Raw genomic sequence first — 25520 nt, 5'->3', positions numbered from 1 at the left:
GCAGTGGGAGTCCTATCCATCACCCTCTCTGCATGCATGTGTTTCAGTCTTTAAGAATGGGTAAAAAAACAAGCATTTTCTTTATTGTCCTAATCTGCAACTTGATCATGTCTTAGAAAAAGGTCACCTACACGAAATTAACTAATGTATTTGATTATATAGAACTATAATTTTTGCTTCCTGTTACCATTTGCTCTGAAGAGCTGTTAAATGCTGTGATTTTAATCTTCTGTGATGCCCTCACAAGTAAAGAGGTCATTTGTTGTATTTTATAGAGGCATATCACCTGAGTGCCCTCAGCCACAGAAGAAGTATTTATTTCCCTTGTAGTGAAAAGAGAGGGTTTATATCACCACTTGCTTTTAAAAACCTTATCTGTCAGAAAGCATGCACTTTTTTATGCAACCCTGGGAATTCATTAACTGTATGAGGTTGTTATCACTGATGAGACATGACCAAGGGTTGGGGGCTGGTACTATGGCAGAAACCACAGAACTTGAATAAGTGAAATCTCTATTTTGTTCAGGTCAATGATTAGATAGATTTTTTTTTTTCCATTTGGGGCCCTGTTATGTTGCATCATACAACATTGAGTAAGGATCTCTAACAAGTTCAAAAAAAAAAAAAAAGACTATTTTTTTAACCATCCTCACTATTATTCTAATTATTTGTTAAAAATATAGTTCAGGACACATTTCCACATTTGTCACTATTAATAAACTGACATTTAACTACATAACTAGGTTTGTCTTTGTTTGATATTTCTGCATGCAGTTATGAAAACATGAGCTGGCCCATGTTCCCTTGATAGGAATATGGTGGTATCGTTGGCTACATGAGTTCTACAAGAGTTTAATGTAGAACCCATTTAATAAGTAAACAGACCCATTTAATGCACTGATCTGTTTACTTATACATTCAATAAATGTGAGTATCTATAAACTCATGTAGAAAACCTGAGATGCTTTGACATGGCTTGCTTTCTCTCAGATTCATGAGCTGGAAATCACATCAATATTTAGGAGGGTTTACTATATAGATATTGTATCTTAAAGTCCCTGATAAAGGAGGTGGAAGAGAGATGGCAGTGATGCACATGATATGGTTTGGAAAGATTGGCTAGATGATTTTGGAAAGTTCCACATGAAACTGGTTTATAGCCAATTTCATCCTCTACTAGTTTTCATTGCTTAAATTTCTTGCCCTACAGAATTGCTCACTAACTGCCCATTTAATGAATCTAGAGGGCATTCAAGGATTAATCCAGAAATGACATTTGAACTAAATCATCGTTGTCTAATAGAAACAGTTCTAAAAAAGTGAATTAAGAAACATCATTATAGTATAACTTTGCCACATACTTCTAGTAATCTCCTGGCCAGGTGTGGGGGAGAAGATGTAAGCATCAGAGGCCAAAGTTCATCAACCCTAAGTGGAACAGTAGTGAAAAACAAATGAAATTGTAGTGATGAACACAAGACCCTTAGTATACATGGAGGTAACGTTCGAAATTTCTTATGAACTACATGGAAGCCAGAGGTCAAGAGCTTGTCATGGTTTGTAGTTTTGCCAGAGTGCAGTGTGAATTACACTGAAGCGCACTCAGCGGTAATGCATTGTCAAGGAAGCTTCGGAAAGATGACAGCCTTGGCTGACGGATTTTAAAGTGGCATTTGTACTGTGCCTCTCTCCTCCCTGGTGGTTCTCAGGGAAGTCGATGAGCAATGTGGTCAGTGGAATTCCCTCCCCACATCCACTGAGGCCTTTTATCTTTAGCAGCCACCACTTGTCCTATTCAGATGTTATCCCTCTTTGCAATCACAATTCAAGGATGTGCTGTTCAAACATTTATCATCATTCAGTACCACAAATCTCTTATGATTCTGCCAAAGATAAAGGCTTACATTGGCAGCTAAATTTCAATTCTTAACTTTGTTGACATTTGTGTATTTTAAAAGTGCTGAGATGATATGCAGAACTATATATGTACATACATGTACATTTTTGTTGAGAGGAACCACTACCATCAGTTTTACAAACTAATATGCATATATTATATGGAGAATGATTACATTTTGCTTACACCTGCCGTTACATGTGAAAAGGGGTTGAGGTTGAAGCAAGAATTACCGTGTGTTTAGGATTCAGCTGGCATCAGTTGTTGAGAGCCACAGCCAGGTCAGGATGGCGCCTGGCATTTTGCCGGAAGGAGTGGTTGAGAAGTAACGCCAGCGAGCCATTAAGATGATGAAAATTGAGTTGGGTTGTGTATAATTATTAAGATAATGACTGATTGCTGTAACTGGACGATGCTGAATTGAGGCAAGCTGTGTATTCAGTTGTGTATGTAAACCTCTGCTGTCTGGCAATAAGGCGGCTCCTGCTACCTCAGGTGCCCGCTACTTTTGAGTTCTCACGGAGTTCCCGTTGAGTTCCCGTTGGTTCTCGCAGAGTTTCGGTGGAGTTCGAGAGAGTTCCCGTGGAGTTCTGGCAATAAAGTAGTTCCTGTTTGAACCTACAAGTGGCTTGTGACCTCTCGGTTATTTTGTGCCCAGCCAGACTGCGGCAATCAGTTAAGTTGAATTATGGAGCACACCAAGAGGAACAGTGGGAAGGCCACTCAGTACCATTTTCTCTCCAGACTCTGTTTCCCACTCCCACTCCACAGAATGAGCTCTTTAAAGCAAAATGTCCCCAACACTTTGCACAGTGCCTGGCACAAAAGTAAGGCTTTTTGAACTGAATGAACCCTGTTTGGCTCATGGTTTGTCAGCGTTGGTATTTCTCATTTGATGATGCATCTTGATTCTCAAGAACTCTCTTAGCTTAGATACAGTGTTGCACACATGTACTCCTTGCTATTTATGGGAGATGAGACAGGAAGAATGCAAATTCTAGGCCAGTCTTGGCTATTTATCAGAAACCTATCTCAATTTTTTTATTAAAAAAAAATGGGGTGTGTGTGGCTCAAAGCAGAGTGTCCTGGGTTCAATCTCCAGCACCAAAAAAAAAAATATATATATATAATGAAAATAAGATTATCTCTTAGCTAATACCTAATACTCAGGGTCTACTCAGGAACACTTGCATTGGTTTTCTACATTTGATTTTGCTTTGGGTTAATTTCCAAGCCCAAATGCTATTAAAGAAAGAAGGCACTGGATGGGGTCAGGGTCTAAGATCTGGTGCAAGTCACCCAGGATGGTGTGAGAAGAGCAGGATGGGGGATGATGGAACAGGGGAAACACTGAGGAGTTAACTTGGAGAGGACAGGTAGAGACTTGGGAGAGGATTGGTGAGGCAGAATGATGTCACTTCCAAAAGGGGGAACAGAAAAACCCCCAGCTGGGAGCAGCCCAGGGTGGGTGTTGGTAGCTTGAGGAATAAGAACATATCACCCTTCATACAGTTGCTGAGGATGCGGTTTCACTGAGAAAGTTGTCTTTCACTCATATCAAGGGAGCAGAGAGAATCCTTGAAACATTCTGGAGCTTGTGGATGCATCTAGGGCGTGCTAATGATTGGTGAGGGAGGAGGATTTGGAGGCATTTGAGAGGTGAGGCCCTACTGAAGGCAAGGAGCTGCTGAGAGGGGAGCTGTGGACAGGGCAGTTGGCCTCAGAGTTGTTTTCACTTGACTGTGGATGGGCGAGAGAGGGCTGGAAGAGGAGAGGAATATTGAGCAAGAAGTTCAAAACAATCTTTCTGTGGTGGTGGGACTTGGCCACAGTCCTGCCTCACATGAAAGGTTCCCTCCCTGATCAATACTCTCCAGTGTGGAGGTTCAGGATCTGGAGGGTTCAGCATGGTAAGGTTCCTTTCTCAGCTGCCAAGAGCCTGATTAATGCAAGCTCCCAGGGACTGTGGAACTTGGATGGTTTTAAATATTGTTTAAATACATTTTATAAATAATGAAAATCATTTTAAATTATAGTATAATAAATAAAATATAAGAGCATATATAAAGAAACATAACCAGCCCGGTACAAATCAGTGCATTCTCTTTTACTTCAATTATTTCAATCCATAAATAAAGATTAGCTTTCAATGGTACTTTAGATTTTGGAGCCAGAGATGCCTCTGGCAATGGTTCCCCTAGCTTGCAGCTTTGAATGCAAAGACAGTGTCATATTCATCTTGGAATCTTCCCCCATAGAGTCTAGCATAATATCCTGTGCATTGAGTCTAGCATAGTACTTTACACAGCATTATTTTTTATGGGGGGGGGGGGGGGCGAGTATTGAAAGTTTCCTAAGACTCTTAAAGGGAAAGGTTTCTACTTAGTAAACATGCCTCTGAAGTGGAATGCCGCAGTCTGGCTGGGCACAAATGCCGCAGTCTGGCTGGGCACAAAATCACGAGCCACCACACAGCTTGTAGATTCAAACAGCAACTCTTTATTCCCGAACTCACACCAGCCGTCCACAATCACGTTCTGGGGAAATCCACGTTCTCTGCCCAAATCCACTCCCACTGGGCTTCTGTCTCCCAAAAAATACTGTCTGAATCCCATGAGAACTCAAGGGGAACTCAGGCAGCAGGATACGCCCTATTCCCAGCAGGAATAATCTTAAACCTTAAACCTGGAACCTAAACTGGGAACGCCCTAAACCCGATTATCCTAAACCGGGAACACCCTAAACCCGGATCCGCCCTGGTCCTTGAGCAAGGTCACCTACATGCAGTGTCACTGCAAAATGTCCTATTTCCACGAGTCCTTACACTAAGCAACATGGGGTACGCTGGCAAGGAAATTGTCATACCTACTTGGCTAATGGCTCCCAGCAGTGGAATATTTGTTGTATTTCAGGACAGTGCCAAGTAACAGGAATTGAAAGTCAGATGAGACACAGTCCCCACCCCAAGGATCTTAATACAATGAAGCAAGGCAGCCAACATGAAAGAATCCTTGCCTTCCCTGAGATCAATGTCCTGACTGAACTTGCACATGGCAGGAAGGTGGTCCTGAAGACGGAGACTCTGTCTATGCAGAGCACTCTGGATACTCTCATACCTAGTGAGGCATGAAAGGATGAATAGGTACTGGCCAGGCAAGCAAGGGTGTTCTAGACAGCTGGTGTATATAGATATTTGTTGAGCATCCATTCTATGCTAGACACTGATTTATCAGTGGACACAACAAATAAAGACCCTTGCCTTCTTCCAGCTGACACTTTAGCTATTGAAAACTAATGGAGTCCTTTTAATGGTATAGTGCTTCCCCCGACCCCTCAAACAGTGTAATGAGTTTTAAGTAGAAGACATTTATGCAGAAGTACATGGTGGCTTCTTCGTGTGATCAGAATATATTCCAGTCTGGTTTTAGCTACTTTTACAGGATCTCTCCCGACTCTGTTTTTATATCTTTGCTTTATAAACAAACCTTTTTGCTGACTGCTACCCATGACTGCAGCTGTTCTCAGCAGTTGAGAATCTGCACCTCATTTCAAGCTGTGTTTCCACATGCCGTAAAAACCCAAGATGATGTGGCGGCTCTGGACCACCCCATGTCTTCCCTCCATACAGGGTCTTGTGCCTCTCCTGCTGTTCCTCATTCTTCACATATGTCATGGTAAGTCTTGCTTCAAGTGCATTTTAGGTTGTCTCAGAAAATCCTTTCCCAAATTGTTTATTTTTAGTAGGTCTTATAAGCTAATGAAATAGTTTTTAAAACCAGAAGCTTCCAATAAATGTGGCAGGAAGTGAAATGCAAGAATGACAAAGTGAATGGCTAGACGATTGTGTGGAAAGATATATGGAGGTCATAGGACAGGAATGTGTGCGCGTGGCAGGAAGAGGGCAGCTCTGGGCTGGATGAGAAGAGAGGAAGATGCTTATAGAGTGTTGGCAACAAGAAAGACTTTTCAGGAAGTCCTGAATATGCCTTATTCATGAACCAAGATGGTAGTAAGTAATTCTCCATCTGATAATCCTAAAGGATTTTTCAACCAACGTAGACGTTTGATTTTCTAAATTTTAAGGAAAAAAAATTTAAATGCACTACTACTGCTGATCTAAGTGCACATACAAATCGGCATGCTTTTTTACTTCTTTTTTTCTTCCTTTCCTGAAACTTCTATGGAATTGTTCTGTGACTTCAAAATTTTTTGCAGCACATTTTCATAGAAAAGATCATTGTAGGAAGATCAGCAGGGAAGCCAGCTTGTGTCTGCGTGAGTGAAGTATGTGTGCAAATGAAAAGGGTTTCTTTGATAATGTGTCTTTTTTTCCCCCTCTTTGCTCTCTCCTAACCAAACCTGGGCATTGTATAGCTTTGCTTAAATATTATATGGTACATTTGCTATAGCCAAACTTGATTAAAACCAGCAAAATAAAAGTGATTAAGCTAGAAGTATTTTGTAATTTCTGAATTGTCCAGACTTCCTCAAGTCCTTTTATATTTACCAGGTTTGGGTGATGATATGTAATTACAAATAAGGTCTTAGGGCCTTAGTCTTTAACAGTTTTAACTTTATTTTTATTAAACATATTAAGAGCATTCAGCATCTCTCAGGTGCCTGAATTTTAAATATTTGAAAAGATGCTGCAGTTTAAATAGATTAAAGAATTTACAGTACATTTGATCTTGCATTCTATGGTGCTGGCATGATCAGAAACAGACCCTTATGGGAGTAGCTACACTGGTCAATATCTTCACCCTTTCAGAAATAAGCAACATTATCTTGGGACACCTGAACATTGAGCTCAAGCAGTTTGGATATATTTTATGATACAAAAAAAAACTAGGGGAAATGCTGCTGCAACTGGGTGGGTGAAACAATCCACTTATAAATGGAAATGGTGATGATAAACATGTATGTCTCAGTCTTATCCTTGAAAAAAAAATGCTTCTTTCTTAAGCACCATTCTAATGTGTTATTTGAATATGAGAAAGAGCAAACTTCTCAGCTGTAGAAGTGCAGTGTAGCAATGCAATTCCACTACCCTGGAATTGCATTGCTACACTGCACTTCTACAGCTCTGAAGGTTTGAAAGCAGCCATGAGCTTGGCAGCAACATACCCACTAGTGTTGGCCTTAAGTTGAGAGACTGACAGAGCCAATGAAATGCTGATCTTGACATCAATAGTGGTTTTAATTTTTGATAACTAGAGGAGGTTGATTAATATATCTAGTTCACTCATATCTTAAAAATAAAACAGAATAAGCACCCCCCCCCCCCCGTTTTTTAACACAAAACCCAGACAAATAAACAAAGCAAAAACTCAGTAGGTAAAATGTGTAAAGAATATGCAATGTCAAGGATTTTTTAGAATTTCCAGTTGTCAAGTCTAAATTAGAATTCTGGGAAATCTTGATAATGAACTCTAGCTGTACTAATTATTAACCTTTGAAGGAAAGAAACGGTCAAGAAATGATCATAGAAAAGTGAGAAGGAAATAGGGGTACAGAGAGTGAGTTTTAGTTTTATTTCAAATACACTTTAGTTCATGCCATAAATTTGTTTTCAAAAGTTGCATAGAAGTCAATATTTTTTTTCATTATCAAAATGCTTTAATAACCAGACATGGTGGCACATGCCTGTAATCCCAGCTGCTCAGCAGGCTGAGGCAGGAGTTCAAAGTCAACCTCAGAAACTTAGTGAGGCCCTGTCTCAAAATAAAATGTAAAAAAGAGGTGGGGGTGTTGCTCAGGGGTTAAGTACTCCTGAGTTCAATCCCTGGTACCAAAAAAAAAAAAAAAAAGGTTTAATAAATTCTAGAACACAGAAGTATGGTTCAATAATGTGTTAGAATTAGAAAATGTCAGGACAGAATGTATAAAATATATGATTTAATCATAAATTTAGAACCAGAAACCATTTCCAAAGTCTTCCAATCTGTTTCCTTCTTGTTGCAGAGATAAAATTAGAGATATAGAGAATGTAAGTGAGTTACCCCAGCTCCATAATAACTTTTAAATGACAAAACCCAAATAATAACCATCTCTCCTCCTTCTACTTCTAACTTGTCATGCCTAGGTGTCAAAACTCATTTTATTTTATTGATTCTTTTTAGTTATACATGACAATAGGATTCATTTTGACATAATTATAAAGACATGGAATATAATTTGTTCTAATTCAGTTCTCAGTACTTCCTCTATCTCTCCCCTTCTTCTTCCTTCTTCTTTCTACTGTTCTTTCTGATATTTACTTATAGTTGTTTATTTTTTAAATTAGTGTCTTGTGTATGTCCATGACAGTGAGATTCACTGTGGTATATTCATATATGTACATAGGAAAGTTAGGTCAGATTTATTCCGCTATTTTTTCCTATCCAATCCTTCCTCCCTTCCCTTGATTCTCCTTTGTCTACTCCACTGATCTTTCTTTTATTCTTTTCTTATCAGCCCCTCACCCTTATTTTGGATTAGCTTCCATATATCAGAGAAAACATTTGACCTTTGACTTTTGAGGACTGACTTATTTCACATAATATGGAAATCTCCTGAGTCATCCATTACCAACAAATGCCATAAAGTCATTCTTCTCTGTGTATCTATATCACATTTTTAGTATTCATTCTTTGGTTGAAGGGCACTTAGGTCGCTTCCATAGCTTGGCTTTTGTGAATTGTGCTGCCATGAACATTGATGTGGTTATGTCACTGTAATATGCCTGTTTTAAATCCTTTGTATATATACCTAGAAGTAGAGTAGCTGGGTAAAACTTCTTCTCAGCAAAGGAAACAACCAAGAACATGAAGAGGAAAGCTACAGAATGGGAGAAAATCGTTTCCACCTGTACCCCAGATAGAGCATTAATCACCAGGATATATAAAGAACACAACAAACTTAACACCAAAAAACCCAAATAACCCAATCAATAAATGGGCAAAGGAATTGACCTGGCACTTCACAAAAGAAGAAATACAAATATTCAACAAACATATGAAAAAAAATATTCAACATCTCTAGGATTAGAGAACTGCAAATTAAAACTGCGCCAAGATTCCATCTCACTCCAGTCAGAATGGCAATTACCAAGAATACAAGTAACAATAAATGTTGGTGAGAATGTGGGGAAAAAGGTTCACTCATACATTGCTGGTTGGACTGCAAATTGGTGCAACTACTCTGGAAAGCAGTATAGAGATTCCTCATAAAACTCAGAATGGAACCACCATTTGACCCAGTTATTCCACTCCTTCATATATACCCAAAGGATTTAAAACCAGCATACTATAGTGACAGCCTCATCTGTTCATAGAAGCTCAATTCATAATAGCTAAACTATGGAAACAACCTAGATGCCCTTCAACAGATGAATGGATAAAGAAAATGTAGTATATATACCCAATGGAATATTAATCAGTCATAAAGAATGAAATTATGACATTAACCTGTAAATGGATGGAACTGGAGACTATCATGCTAAATGAAATAAGCCAATCCCCCAAATCAAAGGCTAAATGTTCTTTCTGATATGTGGATGCTAACATATAATAAGGGAGGATGGAGAACAGAAGCTCATTGGATTGGACAAAGGGGAATGAAGGGAAGGAGCAGGGATGGGAATAGGAAAGACCCAGAATGAATTGGACATAACTTTCCTATATGAATAAATGACCAGTGAAACTCCACATCGTGTACAACCACAAGAATGGGATCCTAAGTTATATTCCATGTATATATATAATATGTCAAAATGTACTCTACTATTATGTATATCTAAAAATAAAACATTTTAAAAAATATGTTGTCTACAGAACTCATTTCTGTACTAGATATAGTATGGTAATGGTCTTCAAAGTGTGATTCCTTGACTAACGAAATTATTAGGCATACAGACTGTCAGGCTTCTCATTATACTTACCTCGGAGGTGGGTCCCAGAAATCTGTGTTTCCATGAGGCTCCCAGTGTTTCTGATCCATGCTAAAGTTTGAAAATCACTGTTATGACATAAGAAAAAATGAATAAAATACAGTCCTTATTCTTAAGCATTTTAAAATATCTAACTGACTTGCCAATTTCTAGATATGCAGGTATAAAGCCTAATAGTGTATGTGTTTGTACAGTAAATTATAAGCATATTAAATTGCAAAGGCTGGAACATTGAGGGGTGACATGGTAAAGTCAATGGGAGGATTTCCCATGGCAAGGCTTTGCCCTCGGCGTGAAGAATGTATATTAGGTAGGGTTTGAACAACAGGGTTTGACTACTAAAAGGCATGTTAATTTCATATGTGTGCATATCAAATGCAGTTTGTTTTTACTTGAGCACAGATATTTTTGTTCTAAAAAGTAAAAACAAATATTCTGAAATTATGCCTAGAATTTTAATTTTAAAATTTACATTATGTTTATGTATGAGCACCAGGCATATAACCTCTCATTCAAATCTTCTCTGTATAATGTTTCAATTACTCTCATTCTAAAATTCATGTGTAGTTTCAAAAGAAACTTGTAGTTGACTTTTTAGAATGCAAATCCTGTTTTAAAATGCACCTGAGCTTTTGAAACATAACTTAAAACTTGGTGGGTAAATGGATTCAAGTGTGGCTAAAAATGTGAGAGGAGTGAGAAACAAAGCTGTATATTGCCACCTATAAGTCAAAGGGAGATGCCTATTGATAAACAGGATGTCTAATTTTGGTTCTCATCTCTAAGGTGAAACACTGAACTATAAAACTGTTTTAAATTTTGTTTTGTAGCTATGGCCAACCAGGGAAACACAATGAGAATATGGGTAATGTTTTCCTCCAAAATTTTTTATCAAGAGTGTTAAGTTTCTTTGGAGACTCATAATTCAATGATATTTCATAATGAATACTCTATTTTTCTGTATGAAATCCCCAACTTGTGCCAACTGTGAAATATGAAATGACAGCCTGATGCCAACATCACCATCACCCCTGGAAAGTGAGGGGTGCCCTTCCAGGGCCTGGCCCTTCTCTTGCAGACTGTGAGCTCTTGCAGTTGTTAGCACCCGTGCTAACTCAATGTAAACACCTTTACTTTCCAGCTGCTGCTAATTGGTTTGGGAATATTTATGTAAGTGTTGATTTTAAAGCTAAAAATAGGGCAGCAATGTTTAAATCCTCCCCATTCTGGCTGTCAGAAATGCTCCCGTGATCCTGAAAGTGTTGCTAAAAATGTTCACTTTTTGAAGATTGTAGTAATTAAACTTGTCTGTTGTGAGAGTCACACATGATATGTTCCTTGATCTGATAAAAGAGGTAAGTGACAATGTGAAAGGTCTCTGTCCAGTTGGCAAGACACAACCTCCTGCTGAACTTTAATATTAAAGAGCAATGGATTGGAATGTGAGCTGAAATGGAGACAAAATAAATGTGGAAATAGCTTCATTTATTCTATGCAGCTAATCTTATCCATCCATTGAATATAAACATTAAAAAGAGATATCATAATAATTTTATTAATAAAAATAAATATAGAGCTTCCAAAACCATTGTGCTTCCAGAGGGAAATTTGAAAATTTGCAATCACACAATATTTCTCAGATCTATTGAAGAGATATGGAGGCTGTTCAGCAGGAGTTGCTTTTATGCCTTCAGTTCTTCATAATCAGAGTTATTTTTGCCCTTCTTCCAAATTTAAGTTATGATTTTAGAGATTTTTCTCAATTATTTTAATAAGCTATAAGGGAAAAAAATATCATCTTCATTTTAGATATGTGTGATTTCATGACTCTTCATCATGCAATTTAGTGAATGAAAAGCTTAAGTACTCTTACATTATAGCCTGTCAATTATTTTGTACTTTTGGAAAAAAAAGAATTTCTGTACCCTATTAAGAGATAAGCTGCCTTGGTCCACAAAGTCCTATAGTACTGTGATGCTGCAGTACTATTGAAGGCACTCTGGCCTTATGTCCTTTGAGGGTGCCCCATACACCTGCCCACCTTGCCCCATTTCTAGAGAATATCAAAGGATTCCATCACTGCCTCACCGAGAAATGATTTTGGCAAGTGGCAAACACGGTCTCCTTAGTTGATATGATACACTATATTGCCCACCCCTTTATGATAGCAGTGGCAGGTGACAAGTTTTGGATGCTACTTTTAACATAGTAAACTTCTGTCTTGGACATGTAAGTCTGTGAATGTGTGTTCCTTTTTAAGTCTGTGGTTTTTGACATAATTATTCCAAAAGTGTAGTCAGTTCAGAATTACCCTTGAGCAGATTATCACATTGCGATTGGCCCAATATTGCTTTCAAATTGTAATTGACATTTCCAAATACTCAGAGTGTCAAGTATGTTGTTGACATAAACAGAACCTTTACTTACCACCTAACTAGAACTAGAAGAAAACACTCTCTTTAACCTTGCATGATATTGATTTGAACCAGAAAGTTTGTATTTTCCTACCTTGTGTTAGGGACCAACAAGAAAGTTTCACATAGAAACAGGAAGCAATAAGGCAAAAAATAGAGTTAATACTTTGTAGCAAATATTCCAATTTTTTTTTCTTTGACACAATATGGATATACATCCAAGCCAAATTACAAAACCAAAAAGGATATTTATCTTAATTGACTGCCACTGTTAGCTGTTTGTGAAATTTTTACATTGCTAAGATGACATTGCTCTCCAAGTTGATCTATAGATTCATTGTGGCTCTATAAAAACTCATTGGTTTTTTATTGTAGAAATTGACAAGCTACTTATAAAATTAATATAAAAATATAAGAGTCTCAGAATAATGAAGTAATATTGAAAAAAGAACAATGAATTTGGAGGACTTACACATCCTGATTTCAAAACTTACTACAAAACTACAATAATCAAAACTGTGTAGGTTTAGATCAATAGAATGCAGTTGAGAGTCCAGAAATAATGCTTTCATTGTTAGTCATTTGATGTTGTTATGCAGATATTGAGAGAATAAATTTTTGGATATGAGTGATTTTGTGACTCTTCATTATGCAATTTAATGAAGGAAAAGCTTCACTAAATGGGAAAAAAATAATTTATTTCAACAAATGATACTGGCACAACTGATTGATGTTGGCACATGCAAATTTTGAGTTTGAAACCCTACTTTATAGCATGCATAGAAATTAACTCAAAATGATAATAGGCCTAAAACTAATAGCTAACATTATAAAACTCTTAGAAGATAATAGGAATAAATCCATGTGACTCTGTATTAGGCACTATTTCTTAGATACAACCCCAGAAACACAATTAACAAAAGAAAAAGTAAATAAATTGGACTTAAAATTAAAAACTTTTGTGCTTTAAAGGACCCATCAGTAAAGTGAAAAGAAGACAAATAGACATTTCTTCAGTAGAGGTACACAAGTGGCCAATCACATGAAAAGAATGGCCATCATCAGCCATTAAAGAAATGCAAATCAGAATCACAGTGGATGCCATTTCACACCCACTAAGATGGCTAAAATTTTTTAAAAAGGAAAATAACAAGTGTTGTCAAAGATGTAGAGAAACTGGAACCTAATATATTTCTTTTTTAAAAAAAAAAGAGAGATAGACAGAGAATTTTTTAATATTTATTTTTTAGTTTTCAGCGGACACAACACCTTTGTTTGTACGTGGTGCTGAGGATCAAACCCGGGCCACACGCATGCCAGGCAAGCGCGCTGCTACCGCTTGAGCCACATCCCCAGCCCACCTAATATATTTCTAATAGAAATTTCACCTTATGTGAATACCTGAAAATAGTGTAGCCATTCCTCAAACATTAAATATACAATTACTGCATAACCAACAATTTCATTCCTTGTAATTGAAACCATTTCCATACAAGAACTCATATGCAAATAATCACAGTAATATTTTCACACTAGGCAAAAGTGGGAATACTAAAATTGTGGTTGATGAGTGGAAAAACCAAATTTCTAAGATGGAATCCTGTTTGGTTATGAAGTGGCATGAAATGCTGACATATGCTGCAACATGGATGACTTAGCAAATATTCTAATTAAAAAATCATGTTTCCATTTATATGAAATATCAGAAATAGACATACCCTTAGAGTCATAAAGCAGATTAACGATTGGCAGTGAATATCAGGGGAGGGGAGAATGAAGAGTAACTGCTAATGGGCATGGGGTTTCTTTTGGGAGTGATTAAAATATTTTAACCTTAGTGTTGATGGTTGCAGAATTGAATATACTGAAACACCAAATTGTATCTTTTAAAATGGGGAACCTAATGTAATGTGAATTGTATCTCAATATATCTGCAGTAATAAAAAAAAAAGTGGATCCTAAGGCCCCTATCAGGGTTTTTAGATAATTGTAGCTGCAACCCCACAGATACCCTGTGTTCAAACTTGTGAGAGATCTTGCTCCAGAACTGCCCAGCTAAGCCACTTTCAAGTGACTCACAGAAACTATGACAAACAATAAATGTTTATTTTCTAATCCATTAAGTTTGGGGATAATTTATTACAGAGCACTAGAAAATGAATACATTGAGTTCTGTATTATGTGTTTTATGTACAGAGAACCAGACCCAATTTACTCCTGTGTGAGACAGACAGATAAAGTTAACAACTTGGGCAAAAATGAGGTCCTCAAATATCCTGACATGTTTGATAGTCACAGATTCAAGTAGTTTGTTAAATTTTATGCTTGAACAATCTGAATATTTTAATAACCTGGTCAATTCTGTCTCCTTTTCTCTGTAAGAATTTATCAAGCTCTTCATAATACTATGAACGTTTGGAAGCTTTCAAAGACATTCATCTTTTAAGATTTAGAACCATAAACTATGAACCATTCTTTAATATTTTTTTTCTTTTCTTTCCTTTCTTTAATCCTTTGGAAGGGAGAAAAATAATTTTTTAAAAACCTAGTATAGAAATTTTTCACAGAAATGTTTTTCGTGAAATGTTGCTACCAGTCTAAATATGAAAGACATTTTTTAAATCGGTGTACTACTACATCAAAGTGCTCTAGTTGAAACTCTGCACCTTATTTTCTTCAAGATATTAACCTACGGCTGGGGTTGTGGCTCAGTAGTAGAGTGCTTGCCTGGCACATGTGAGGCACTGGGTTCAATTCTCAGCACCATATATAAATAAATAAACAAAAATAAATGTACATTGACAACTTAATTTTTTTTTAAAAAAAGATATTAACCTAAATTGCTTATATCCAACCTCTTAAACTCATATATTCTCTGACATGTTTTGTTGTAATTATACATCCATAACCATAAAAGCCATCTTTTAGGTGTGAGATTTTGACATGGATCTTTCTCCATGTGTTTTGTCATTTCAGTGAAAATAGAGACTAAAACTAACATTAGACTCTCCCTTTAAAGAGAATGATAGTTAAAGAGCAGCTATAGGAGCCTACCAAAGAACTAATGTCTTTCATAAAACAAGAACTGACCTCAGGCATGCCTTCTAGAATCTGTCCTCCACTTCTTGTGGTAGCATCAGATGCACATTTGCCCCTCTTCCTAGGGTGCAAAGTGACTCCATCCTGGTGTCCTTCCTGATCTTCTTGCCTCTCTGTAATGGAAGTGTTCCTCGCTTAGAAATTAAGTGGTCAGTTTAGTTTCTCTCTGGTACAGGTCATCCTCAAAATCCACCCCATGACAAAAACTCCAGATTTCTTTTTAATATTTCTTAGTTGTGGATGGACACAATAACTTTATTTTATTATTTATTTTTATGTGGTGTTGAGGATCAAACCCAGGGCCTCACACACGCAAGGCAAGTGCTCTACCACTGAGCCACAATCAGCCCTCCAGATTTCTTTTTTTCCTGCAATGTTCCCACACACTTTTGAGAACAGTGACTTTTCCAAGTGGCCTTTTCTCAGGAATTCATTTTCTTTACATGTTAGTGTTGTAAGGAGGTGTAAGCAAAGTATAGCACTTTACAACTCATCTCTCTCCACCTGTCACTGGAGCCTTCCCTTTGGTACTCCTTTCCCACGCTGGTTTAAAGCACAATTCCAAGAGACTATAGTTGAGTCGCAGGAAGCTAAATGATATATTCCAGAGCTCTTAACATATTGCTTCATGTGAATGGGCCATTTGAGCATTTCAGAAATCAAATGAGAAAGAAAAGCACATTGAAAGCACTGAAAAGATTAACACCTGTTTCCAGTCTTCAAAGAAAATGGAACATACTGTCTATATTCAGAGTAAAACATTTTACTCTCCCATGTTGATACATTTTATTCAAATACTCAGTCTATATGTGCAACATCCACATGCTTATGGGTTTGTTTCACTACAGGATTCCACGCAGAACTTAGAAGACAGAGAAGTTATGAATGGTGTGCAGACAGAACTACTAACATCGCCAAAAATTAAGGGTGCACTGAGGTATTTTCTTTATGCAAATAAGAATGTTTTTATTTATTTAAATTTGATGTTGGTTTCTTTAACACTTTTTAATTGTTCTTATTTTACAGGAAAGATCAAGATTAGTAAAATTGTGGGGTAAAGCATATCCCAGTTCTAAAATTAATTATTCAATTATTCCTTTTTACCCATTTTCAACATAAGGTATGAGGTTTTACTGATAAACATGAATGATCCTCAATCCTTCCAATAATCTTCTGCAACCAGAATTTCTTAATTATTTCTCCTTCTTTTGCACAGCAGTTTAAATGAGCACTTGAGACTTCATTGTGGTTGAGTGTTTTTTTATTGTATTTGAACAATCTTATAATATTTTACTTGACAAATATAAAATGAATCCAGTCCATCCACTAGAAATTTTTCGTGTTGTTAATGAATGTGACTCATTATGTGAAGTTAGTTTCACCGTGTTTACCAGAACTTCTTTTTCTTTGTTCTAATTTTCAATACTATAGCCTCAGGTATTCCCTAGATTCAAATCCCAGACTAGCTGCTGACTAGTTCCACAAGCTTAGGTAACTTACTCATCTTTTTTGCCTTGCTTTCTGGTCTGTAAAATGGAGTTATTATTTAAACCTTCAGAGGGTAGGTATGCAGATTTATTATATTCTTAGATGTAAATTTTACATCTATTAAGTCAACACATGTAAAGTGCTTTCAACAGAGCTCTGGTCCAATTGAGTGGTGTGAATATTTGTTGCTGTTGCTATAACTATTCTTGTAACAATTATCTCTGTTACAGATTAATATCTCTTATCCAAAATGCTTGGGACCAAAAGTGCCTCAGAATTTAGAGGGTTTTTTTTTTTTTTATATTTTGGAATATTTACATAGACTTTACTAGCCAAGCATGTCTAATCAAAAATCTGAAATACAGAGTGCTCCAAAATCCAAACTCCTTTGAGCATGATATCAGCATGCAAGAAGTTTCAAATTTCAGATTTCTGAATGAGAGGTATTCAGCCCATATTATTGTTATTACCATCATGATCATTTTCCCTAAAGTTACTTCAAATTTGGCATAAAGAAGGTAATTTCATATTTAATAGATGGTTGATTTTAGCATTAGAAGGTAATGCTGCTGAAATAGATGGTCATTCATTAATTCAGTCAATGTATTCTTTTCATTAAATTCAGTAACTAATAAGTGCTGATTTGCATGAAATTAGCTTCTTAAAAAAATGGTGATCATCCTTTATTACAATGCTTTACTGTGAGGATTCTCATCAAACTTATAATTTATGGCCACATGACCATAATTACTCTTTATTTAGATTGTTTCCTTGATTAATGAGTTCTATGATATTAAAATCTGGGTACAGAATTTCTCCATCTTTTTATATTTTTGATAAGATTGTTTTATAGAGGTAGTGAATGAATGTCATACTTGTCATACCCTTATTCTATTTGGCTTCCTTCATTTTTATTTATTTATTGATTTATTTATCTATCTATCTATCCATCATTTATTTATTTATTTATTTATTCAATTGTTTATTTTTTTTAATTTTTTTTGGGTACTGGGGGTTGAACCCAGGGGTGCTTTATCACTGAACCATATCCCCAGCCCCTATTTGTTTTTATTACGAAACAGGGTCTCATTAAGTTCCTTAGGGCCTTGCTAAGTTGCTGAGGCTGGTCTTGAACTTACAATCCTCCTATCTCAGCCTTAATTTCACTTTTTTAACATAAGCTTTTTGAAAAGTTTGCCAACATCTTGGCTAGATGCTGCATAGATATCCATCATGCAGTAAACAATTTGTTTTGTTTATGGCTGCAGAGGAAAAATCAGCCAAGCTTTCTCCAGGTGCAGGTAATTGAGAGAAATAGAACATAGGAAATTTTAAAAATAGATTTTAAAATTAAAAGATATATATTTAAGTATACTTTGATTATCAAAACAGTCTTTTGCATGAGTTGCTCACTATCACCTTTCATAGGTTAAGGAATTGTAATTCAGAACAATTAAGTGACAGATCCAATCCACACCTTCCACTCTTTCTATAAATCTGTTGGTTCAAACTTTCCCTATTGTATGCTGACTCCTTCATGTTTTATTTTAGCTACATAACCATGGCTAGGAGAAGCACCAGTATAGGAGAAGCACCAGTATAGGAGAAGCCCTGTTGAAATCAGTTTCAGAGAAATTCAGAATACAAACTCCCAGCACTTAACACACTCTGGGGTGGGAAAGGATGAGAGTGACCTTTATATATGAATGCTCAGCTAACAGGGGAAAGTTTGGAGGTGACAATTCTCCCAGAGAATATTGGCTCTAGCTGGTATGCGATGATGAAAAACTGTAAAAGTGAAATAGGAAGCCCCTTACAGCTGAGTTCAGGGTCCCTATCCAGCTGGGGCAGGGAGGAACAGAAGACCCACAGAGCTTAGCCCAGCATAGGACTTTGAGCCTACTTTCATACCAGACACATGGCAAGTAAATGGTTTGCAGAATGATCTCAAAATATGTTGAACCTACCTCATCCCATGGTCACTGCTCAAGTCTTTATTACCTCTCAGCTAAGTGATTGCAATGACCTCCTAACTCCTCCCTCATTTGGATCAGCATATTACTACTGGATAATGTGTTCTAGATCATAGTATTTTTCAAACCATTCCTTAGTTCTAAAACCTTTAGATTTAGAGAAGGACTGATTTTGAGCACTGGCTCTACTACTTATTACTTTTACAATATTGGAATAATTACTTAACCTCTTTAAAATGTTTTCTTCATAGGAAAAATGTGTATCATGATTGCAGAGATTTTTATGAAGATTAAGTAAGGCATATACAGGCAACTGACTTGGTACAATGCTAAACAAAAGATTAGATAAACATGAATTGCTATTATAATGATTATCATCAGTATTACACATATTACAGTTTATTGTAAATATTTGTTCTCCCAAACAAGACTACACATCCTCCAAAGGATTTCTGACACCTAATACAGGTTTTGGAATACAATGGGGGAATATTTATTAAGTGAAAGACTGAATGGGTACAAAAAAATTGTTCCATAAATCATTATTACAACTGTAAACTCATCCATTATTGACAAAAACATCCTTATTCAATAAAGAACAATAACATTTAAAGGGAGTGCTCCAAAGAATCTTTTAATATACATGACCTATGAATCATTGCTGAATTTATTTTAAGAAGACAGTGAAACAAGTAATTTCTCTTTGGTACTTTTTCTGCAACTTATACTTGGAGTTTCTCTTTAAGTACCAAGCAATATGTGGGAAAGACTGTCCCTCATTCCTGTGTCATTCCTGACTCCACCTCATTCCCTAATCCCTATTGACCCAAGTTGGCCTCCTCCAAGACTCCCTTATCTTTTTGGTTTCTAGCTGATCCCATATTTAACTTCTACAGAGATATTTCTAATCCATGACATCTATGGCACTATTCTTTAGTTCCAAAACCTTTAGGGACACAATTTTCTATAAAGTTAAGTATGAATGTTCCAGCATGGGATTTGATATACTATTCTGATATTTGATCTTAAAGCTAATGTTTCAATCTGAACTAACTCTCTCTCTCTCTCTCTCTCTCTCTCTCTCTCTCTCTCTCTCTCTCTCTCTCTCTCTCTTCCTCCTCCTCCTCCTCCTCCTCCTCCTCCTCCTCCTCCTCCTTCTTCTTCTTCCTCCTCCTCCTCCTCCTCCTCCTCCCCTTCTTCCCCTTCTTCTTTATCATAGCCTATCTGTATGTCCACAAAGGATCCTGGTTCAGTACCTCAGTGCAGAGGGCTTTCTCTCCTGTGTGTGCCATCTCCATCCCCTCACCTGCATTTTTTGATGGAAAACCCATTTGCCCATCAGAGGCCCTTCTCAAATGCTACCTCCTTCAGGAAAAGCTTCCTGATCCTAGCTTCCCTTCCTGATCCTGTGCCCTCTTCCTCTTCCTCTGAATCACATCAGAAGCTACCTCAGCTTTGAAAACAGCATGTCAAAGTGACTAAGGACTTCTTCTCTGGAGTGCAAAAGATCCAGTTTCAGTCCTGACTGTATTTTACATGAATGATATGATGCTGGACAAATTCATAACCTCTCTAAGCAAGAGTTTACTTCTAAGATAGAAGTGATATAAACTATTTGTTTATACATTTTTTAGAAATACATGTTTTAATACTCTGAAGCCAATTGGCACACTGCTTCCCAAATAATATCTTGGATTTTTTTTTTGGCTACGGGAATTGAACTCAGGGAACTTGACCACTGAGCCACATCCCCAGCTCTATTTTGTATTTTATTTAGAGACAGGATCTCACCTACTATTGCTACTACTATAGGTTGATCACCCACAATCTGGAAATCTGAAATGCTCCAAAATTTGAAACTCTTTGAATGTCATGATGATGCCACAAGTATAAAATTCCACACCATGATATTTTATATCATGAACAAAATTATTTAAAATACTGCATAAAATTACCTCCAGGTTATGTCTATAAGGTATATATAAAATATAATTGAATTTTGTATTTTTACTTGAGTCCTGTACCCAAGATATTATAATATATGTTTGTGTGTGTATACACACACACAGAGAATATATACATATTCTGAAATATGTAAATTCTGAAATATTAAAAAAAAAATCCAAAATCTGAAACACTTCTGGTCTCAAGCTTTTCAGATAAGGAACATTCAACCTGTGCTATTATTCTATTGCCCTGTATTTTTATCTGTCTCAAACCTCCCCCCCCCCCAAGAATGTGAACTCCTCAAGCACTGTTGTGTTTGTTCTGTTTTGCTTTTTTCTTTATAGAGCATCCCCATTGAAATGACTGAATTTATGTTTATTGAATTCAAGTGAATTTAGTGACTCCTACCACCAACCACCACAAATTCTTCTTTAGATTTTTACTCAGTACATTCACATCAGTAAGACATTTATTTCACCATCAAGCAGAGTTCAGGGCAATCTGAAAAGTCTTCTTGAAGGTTTTCCTGTGTGTCAGTCTCTCATTCCATTGTGTGTGACAGATCTGCAAATCTGCCTGAAGTCACCGACACCTTCTGTCCACTTGTTACAACCCTTTTTCTTCTCTCTCCTTGTCAGCAATCTAATTGTGAAGAAAAGGTGTTCCTCAGCCCCATACTATTTTTTTTAATATTATTTAAAAAGCTTTCCTGAAGAAAACTGGGGGAGGGGAGGGAAAATTTATGATAGCTTATTCCCTTCTAATCCACAATATTATTTGTTCCCTTGGAAAATTCTAGTAATAATACTAATAGCTGATAGTTTCTGAACTTCTTGTATATGCCAGATAGATATATCTGTGTAATGTATATATGCTGTGTTCTCCATTTTTCTCATTAAAAACAGCAACTCTTTTTTTGCTGAGTAATATTCCATTGTGTATATATATACCACATTGATCTATTGAAAGGCATCTAGGTTGGTTCCACAGTTGAGCTTTTGTGAATTGTGCTGCAATAAACATTGATGTGGCTGTGTCCCTGAAGTATGATGTTTTTAAGTCCTTTGGGTATAAACTGGGTCAAAAGATGGTTCCACTCCCAGTTTTCCAAGGAATTTCCATACTGCTTACCTGATTGGCCACACCATTTTACCCCACATCCTTGACAAGACTTACTGTTATTTGTATTCTTAATAGCTGTCATTCTGACTGGAGTGAGATGAAATCTTAGAGTAGTTTTGATTTGCATTTCTCTAATTGCTAGAGATGTTGAACATTTTTTCATATATTTGTTGATTGATTATATATCACCTTCTGAGAAGTGTCTGTGCATTTCTTGGCCCATTTATTGATTGTGTTACTTGTTTTTTTTGTTGTTGTTGTTTAGCTTTTTGAGTTCTTTATATACCCTAGAGATTAGTGCTTTATCTGATGTGCAAGTGGTAAAAATTTGCTCCCAAGCTATAGGCTCTCTATTCACCTCACTGATTGTTTCTTTTGCTGAGAAGAAGAAAATGTGATATATATATATATATACATACACACACACACACACTCACACACATACATACAATGGAATATTACTCAGCAATAAAAGAGAATAAAATTATGGCATTTCCAGGTAAATGGATGGAGTTGGAAAATATAATGCTAAGTAAAATTATCCAATCACCAAAAAAACAAATGCCAAATGTTTTCTTCCATACAAAGAGGCTGATTCATAGTGGGGTTGGGAGGGGAAGTATGGGAAGATTAGACAAACTCTAGATAGGGCAAAAGGCGAGGGAGTGGAAGGGAGGGGGCAAGTGGTATAAAAGAAAGTGGTGGAATGAGATGGACATTATTACCCTAAGTACATGTATGGAGACATGAAAGGTGTGAATATATTTGTGTACAACCAGAGATATGAAAAATTGTGTTCTATATGTGTAATATGAATTGTAATGCATTCTGCTGTCATATATAACAAATTAGAATAAAAAATTTAAAAAATAAAACCAGCAACTCTGTTAGGGAAGTCCCTAATCTTAATGTCTTCATTATATAAGTGAGGAAACTGAGACTTTGGTCTTTAGTTTAAATGTCTTGCTTAGACACCTGAATTAAAGTCACCCCAGGAAAAAATTTTCTTCTGAAATAAAGCATCTTCCCCTCCTGTTCTCAATCTTCTCTCCATACCCAAGGAAGAAGCCTGAAACCAAGCTGAGTAGTCTTAATGCAAATGTCCATTTGCATTGTGTGAAAAAATCAGACCTACAAACATCTGCAACTTTTATTGTATTTTCTGCCTCAAGCTTTATATCTTTTCTCTGGATGGAAAACAACTGAAGCACTTAACATCTAGCTCTGGCAAAGTAGCCATTCATAACTACAGGCTGATTTTTATCCACTAATTCTATAGCTCACCAGTACCTTGCTCCTGAGCTCTTAGATTGGCTGCTGCTGGTCCCAGTTATTGAGTTAATTTTGTCAAGTGGACCTTAGGGCATTTAGTTTACTTAATATTAGTTGACTTAGTGCTTTGTGACTATCTGCTTGTTTTACTTTGCCTTAAAAGTTGCATAAAAATATTTGTTTTGATCTTGGTGAAATAATTCTATTTTTCTTCTTTGTATAGCAAATGTTTTTCCTTTACCGTGATCCATGGTTCAATTTTTTTTTGTCTGTTTCTCACAGTTCCTGTTTTTGTTTGTTTTTTTTAATACCACTAGAATTTCCTTTTCACCTCATTTTCTGCATTTTTTATTCCTACTCTACCATGCAACTTACATTCTGATGACTGTACTCTCCTCTAAGATATAAGTGAAAATGTGCCTTTCCTGCTCACCAGACCCTGCTCACCAGAACTGCTGTACTTTGGGTTTTATCTAAACAAATAGCATTAATAGACTTGTTTATACATCTTTGTAAAAATCTTACTCTTTAGGAGATATGTTCAAATAATTCTGTCCAATTGTGCTTGAGGTGCTTACATTCCATGAAGTGGCTATACACAGAGGTTTATATAGAACTCCATTAAGTATTTATAATAGAGTGGAGCGATTTTTTATTTTAAAATTTTATATATATATATATATATATATATATATATATATATATATATATATATATATATAATGTTTGAACTTGTCTATGAGAAATCCTTTTTCAAATGTCATTATTTCCATTTTGAGATAATGGATAGTATTTGATAAAGAAATATGCTGAGACATGATCTATGTAAAAATTGCAATGCTTGTTAATAAACAGACTTAAGTTTTTATAAGTATTTGCATATTACAGCCTATAAATGGAAGCCAAATATTTTTAGTGCTATTGTTACATTTTTGTGATAGTAATCTAAGTTGTCAAAAATCTTTATAGCCAGAGAATGGTGATTATTGTGTGTAATAGTAATTTAAATGTTTACTCTGAAATATTAAAAAGGGGAATTTTATAAAATAAAAATGAACCTTAAAAATTGCATTCTCCCAAACATTTTAGCATTTTAAAACAAGACTGATTACTTAATTAAATTATAATATTTACTTTATTAACTGACTGTAAAAATACAGGATTGACAATTGCTAAAAATAGATATCAGTGCCCAGTGTGGCATTGCACACCTGTAACCCCAGATACTTGGGAAATTATAGCAAGTTCAAAGCAGCCTGGGCAACTTAGAAAGACTGTCTCCAAATAAGAAATTTTTTAAAAGGCTGGAGATATAGCTCAGTGGTTGAGTGTTACTGCATTTAATCCTAAGTAAAAAAAAAAAAAAAAAAGAAGAAGAAGAAGAAGAAGTAAGTATCAGTATGATACATAGAATTTATCATATTTTATGGGAGGGTTTTTTTGTTTTTGTGGGGTGCTGGGGATTGAACCCACATCCTTGTGCATGCCAGGGAAGCTATCTACCAACTGAGCTATTTCTGCAGCCAGGAGAATAATTTGTTTGGTTTGGGTTTGGGTTTTGGGTTTTGTTGTTGTTGTTTTGGTTTGGTTTTTTTGTTTTTTGTTTTTTGTTTTTTTTGAATAGGGGTAAAGAAATATTTGTAAAATAGAAAAAAAGACAATTCATAAATGCCATCATCTATAAAAGCCATCCTAGAAATTCTTGCAGTAAAATCTTGGGGACTACATTGGTCTAAACATTTACATTTGAAAACCTCTATGTATTACATATTGATGCAATGTATTACCATGTGGATACTTGATACATTTACCAGGGGAGATTTTTGTTATGCTTTCAGTGTAAAACTACAAAAATGCATTATGAAGTTCAAGATAATATTGTTTTAATGGTTAAATAAGACTTTAATCTTGGGCTAGAGTTGTGGCTTAGTGGTAGAACACTTGCCTGGCATATGTGAGGCCCTGGATTTGATCCTTAGCACTGCAAATAAATAAATAAATAAAAATAAATTCCATTTACAACTAAAAAATATTTTTTAAAAAGAGTTTAGTCTTTTTTAAGCCTAGAATGTAAATGCTTTGGGTGTAGTCTTCTTCACATGACTAAAAGTGCACTATAAATCTATTATTCTATAAAAATTATTACTCTGGTCCATTAAAATCTAAACAACTTTTTTTGCCCACCATGCATTTTATACTCAGGACTTAAAATGTATGCCTGTATATGACTGTCCATGTAGATATATTCTATAAATATTCATATCATCACTTATATAAAGAAGAAACATTTCATCCTATATTACTCTTAAGATTTGTTTTGTTTTTAACTTTTATTCCAGGCAACTGATATAACTTGCTTGACTGAACACGTTTTTATGTAT

At 35.9% G+C, this 25520-nt stretch overlaps 1 protein-coding gene across 1 annotated transcript in view; it reads left to right on the top strand.

Annotated features, from left to right (window-relative positions):
* Pard3b (par-3 family cell polarity regulator beta) overlaps positions 1-25520 on the top strand; it is a 1014040-nt gene that overhangs the window by 502353 nt on the left and 486167 nt on the right. Inside the window, exon 5 of the mRNA XM_027941877.2 lies at positions 16186-16274. Coding sequence (XP_027797678.2) covers positions 16186-16274 — 89 coding nt within the window. The remainder of the gene's footprint in view (positions 1-16185; positions 16275-25520) is intronic.

The sequence above is a fragment of the Marmota flaviventris genome, chromosome 11 (assembly GCF_047511675.1).
Source record: "Marmota flaviventris isolate mMarFla1 chromosome 11, mMarFla1.hap1, whole genome shotgun sequence".
Classification (NCBI taxonomy): domain Eukaryota; kingdom Metazoa; phylum Chordata; class Mammalia; order Rodentia; family Sciuridae; genus Marmota; species Marmota flaviventris.
Note: the sequence above shows the minus strand (reverse complement) of the source record. Positions and strands in the feature narration are given on the sequence as shown.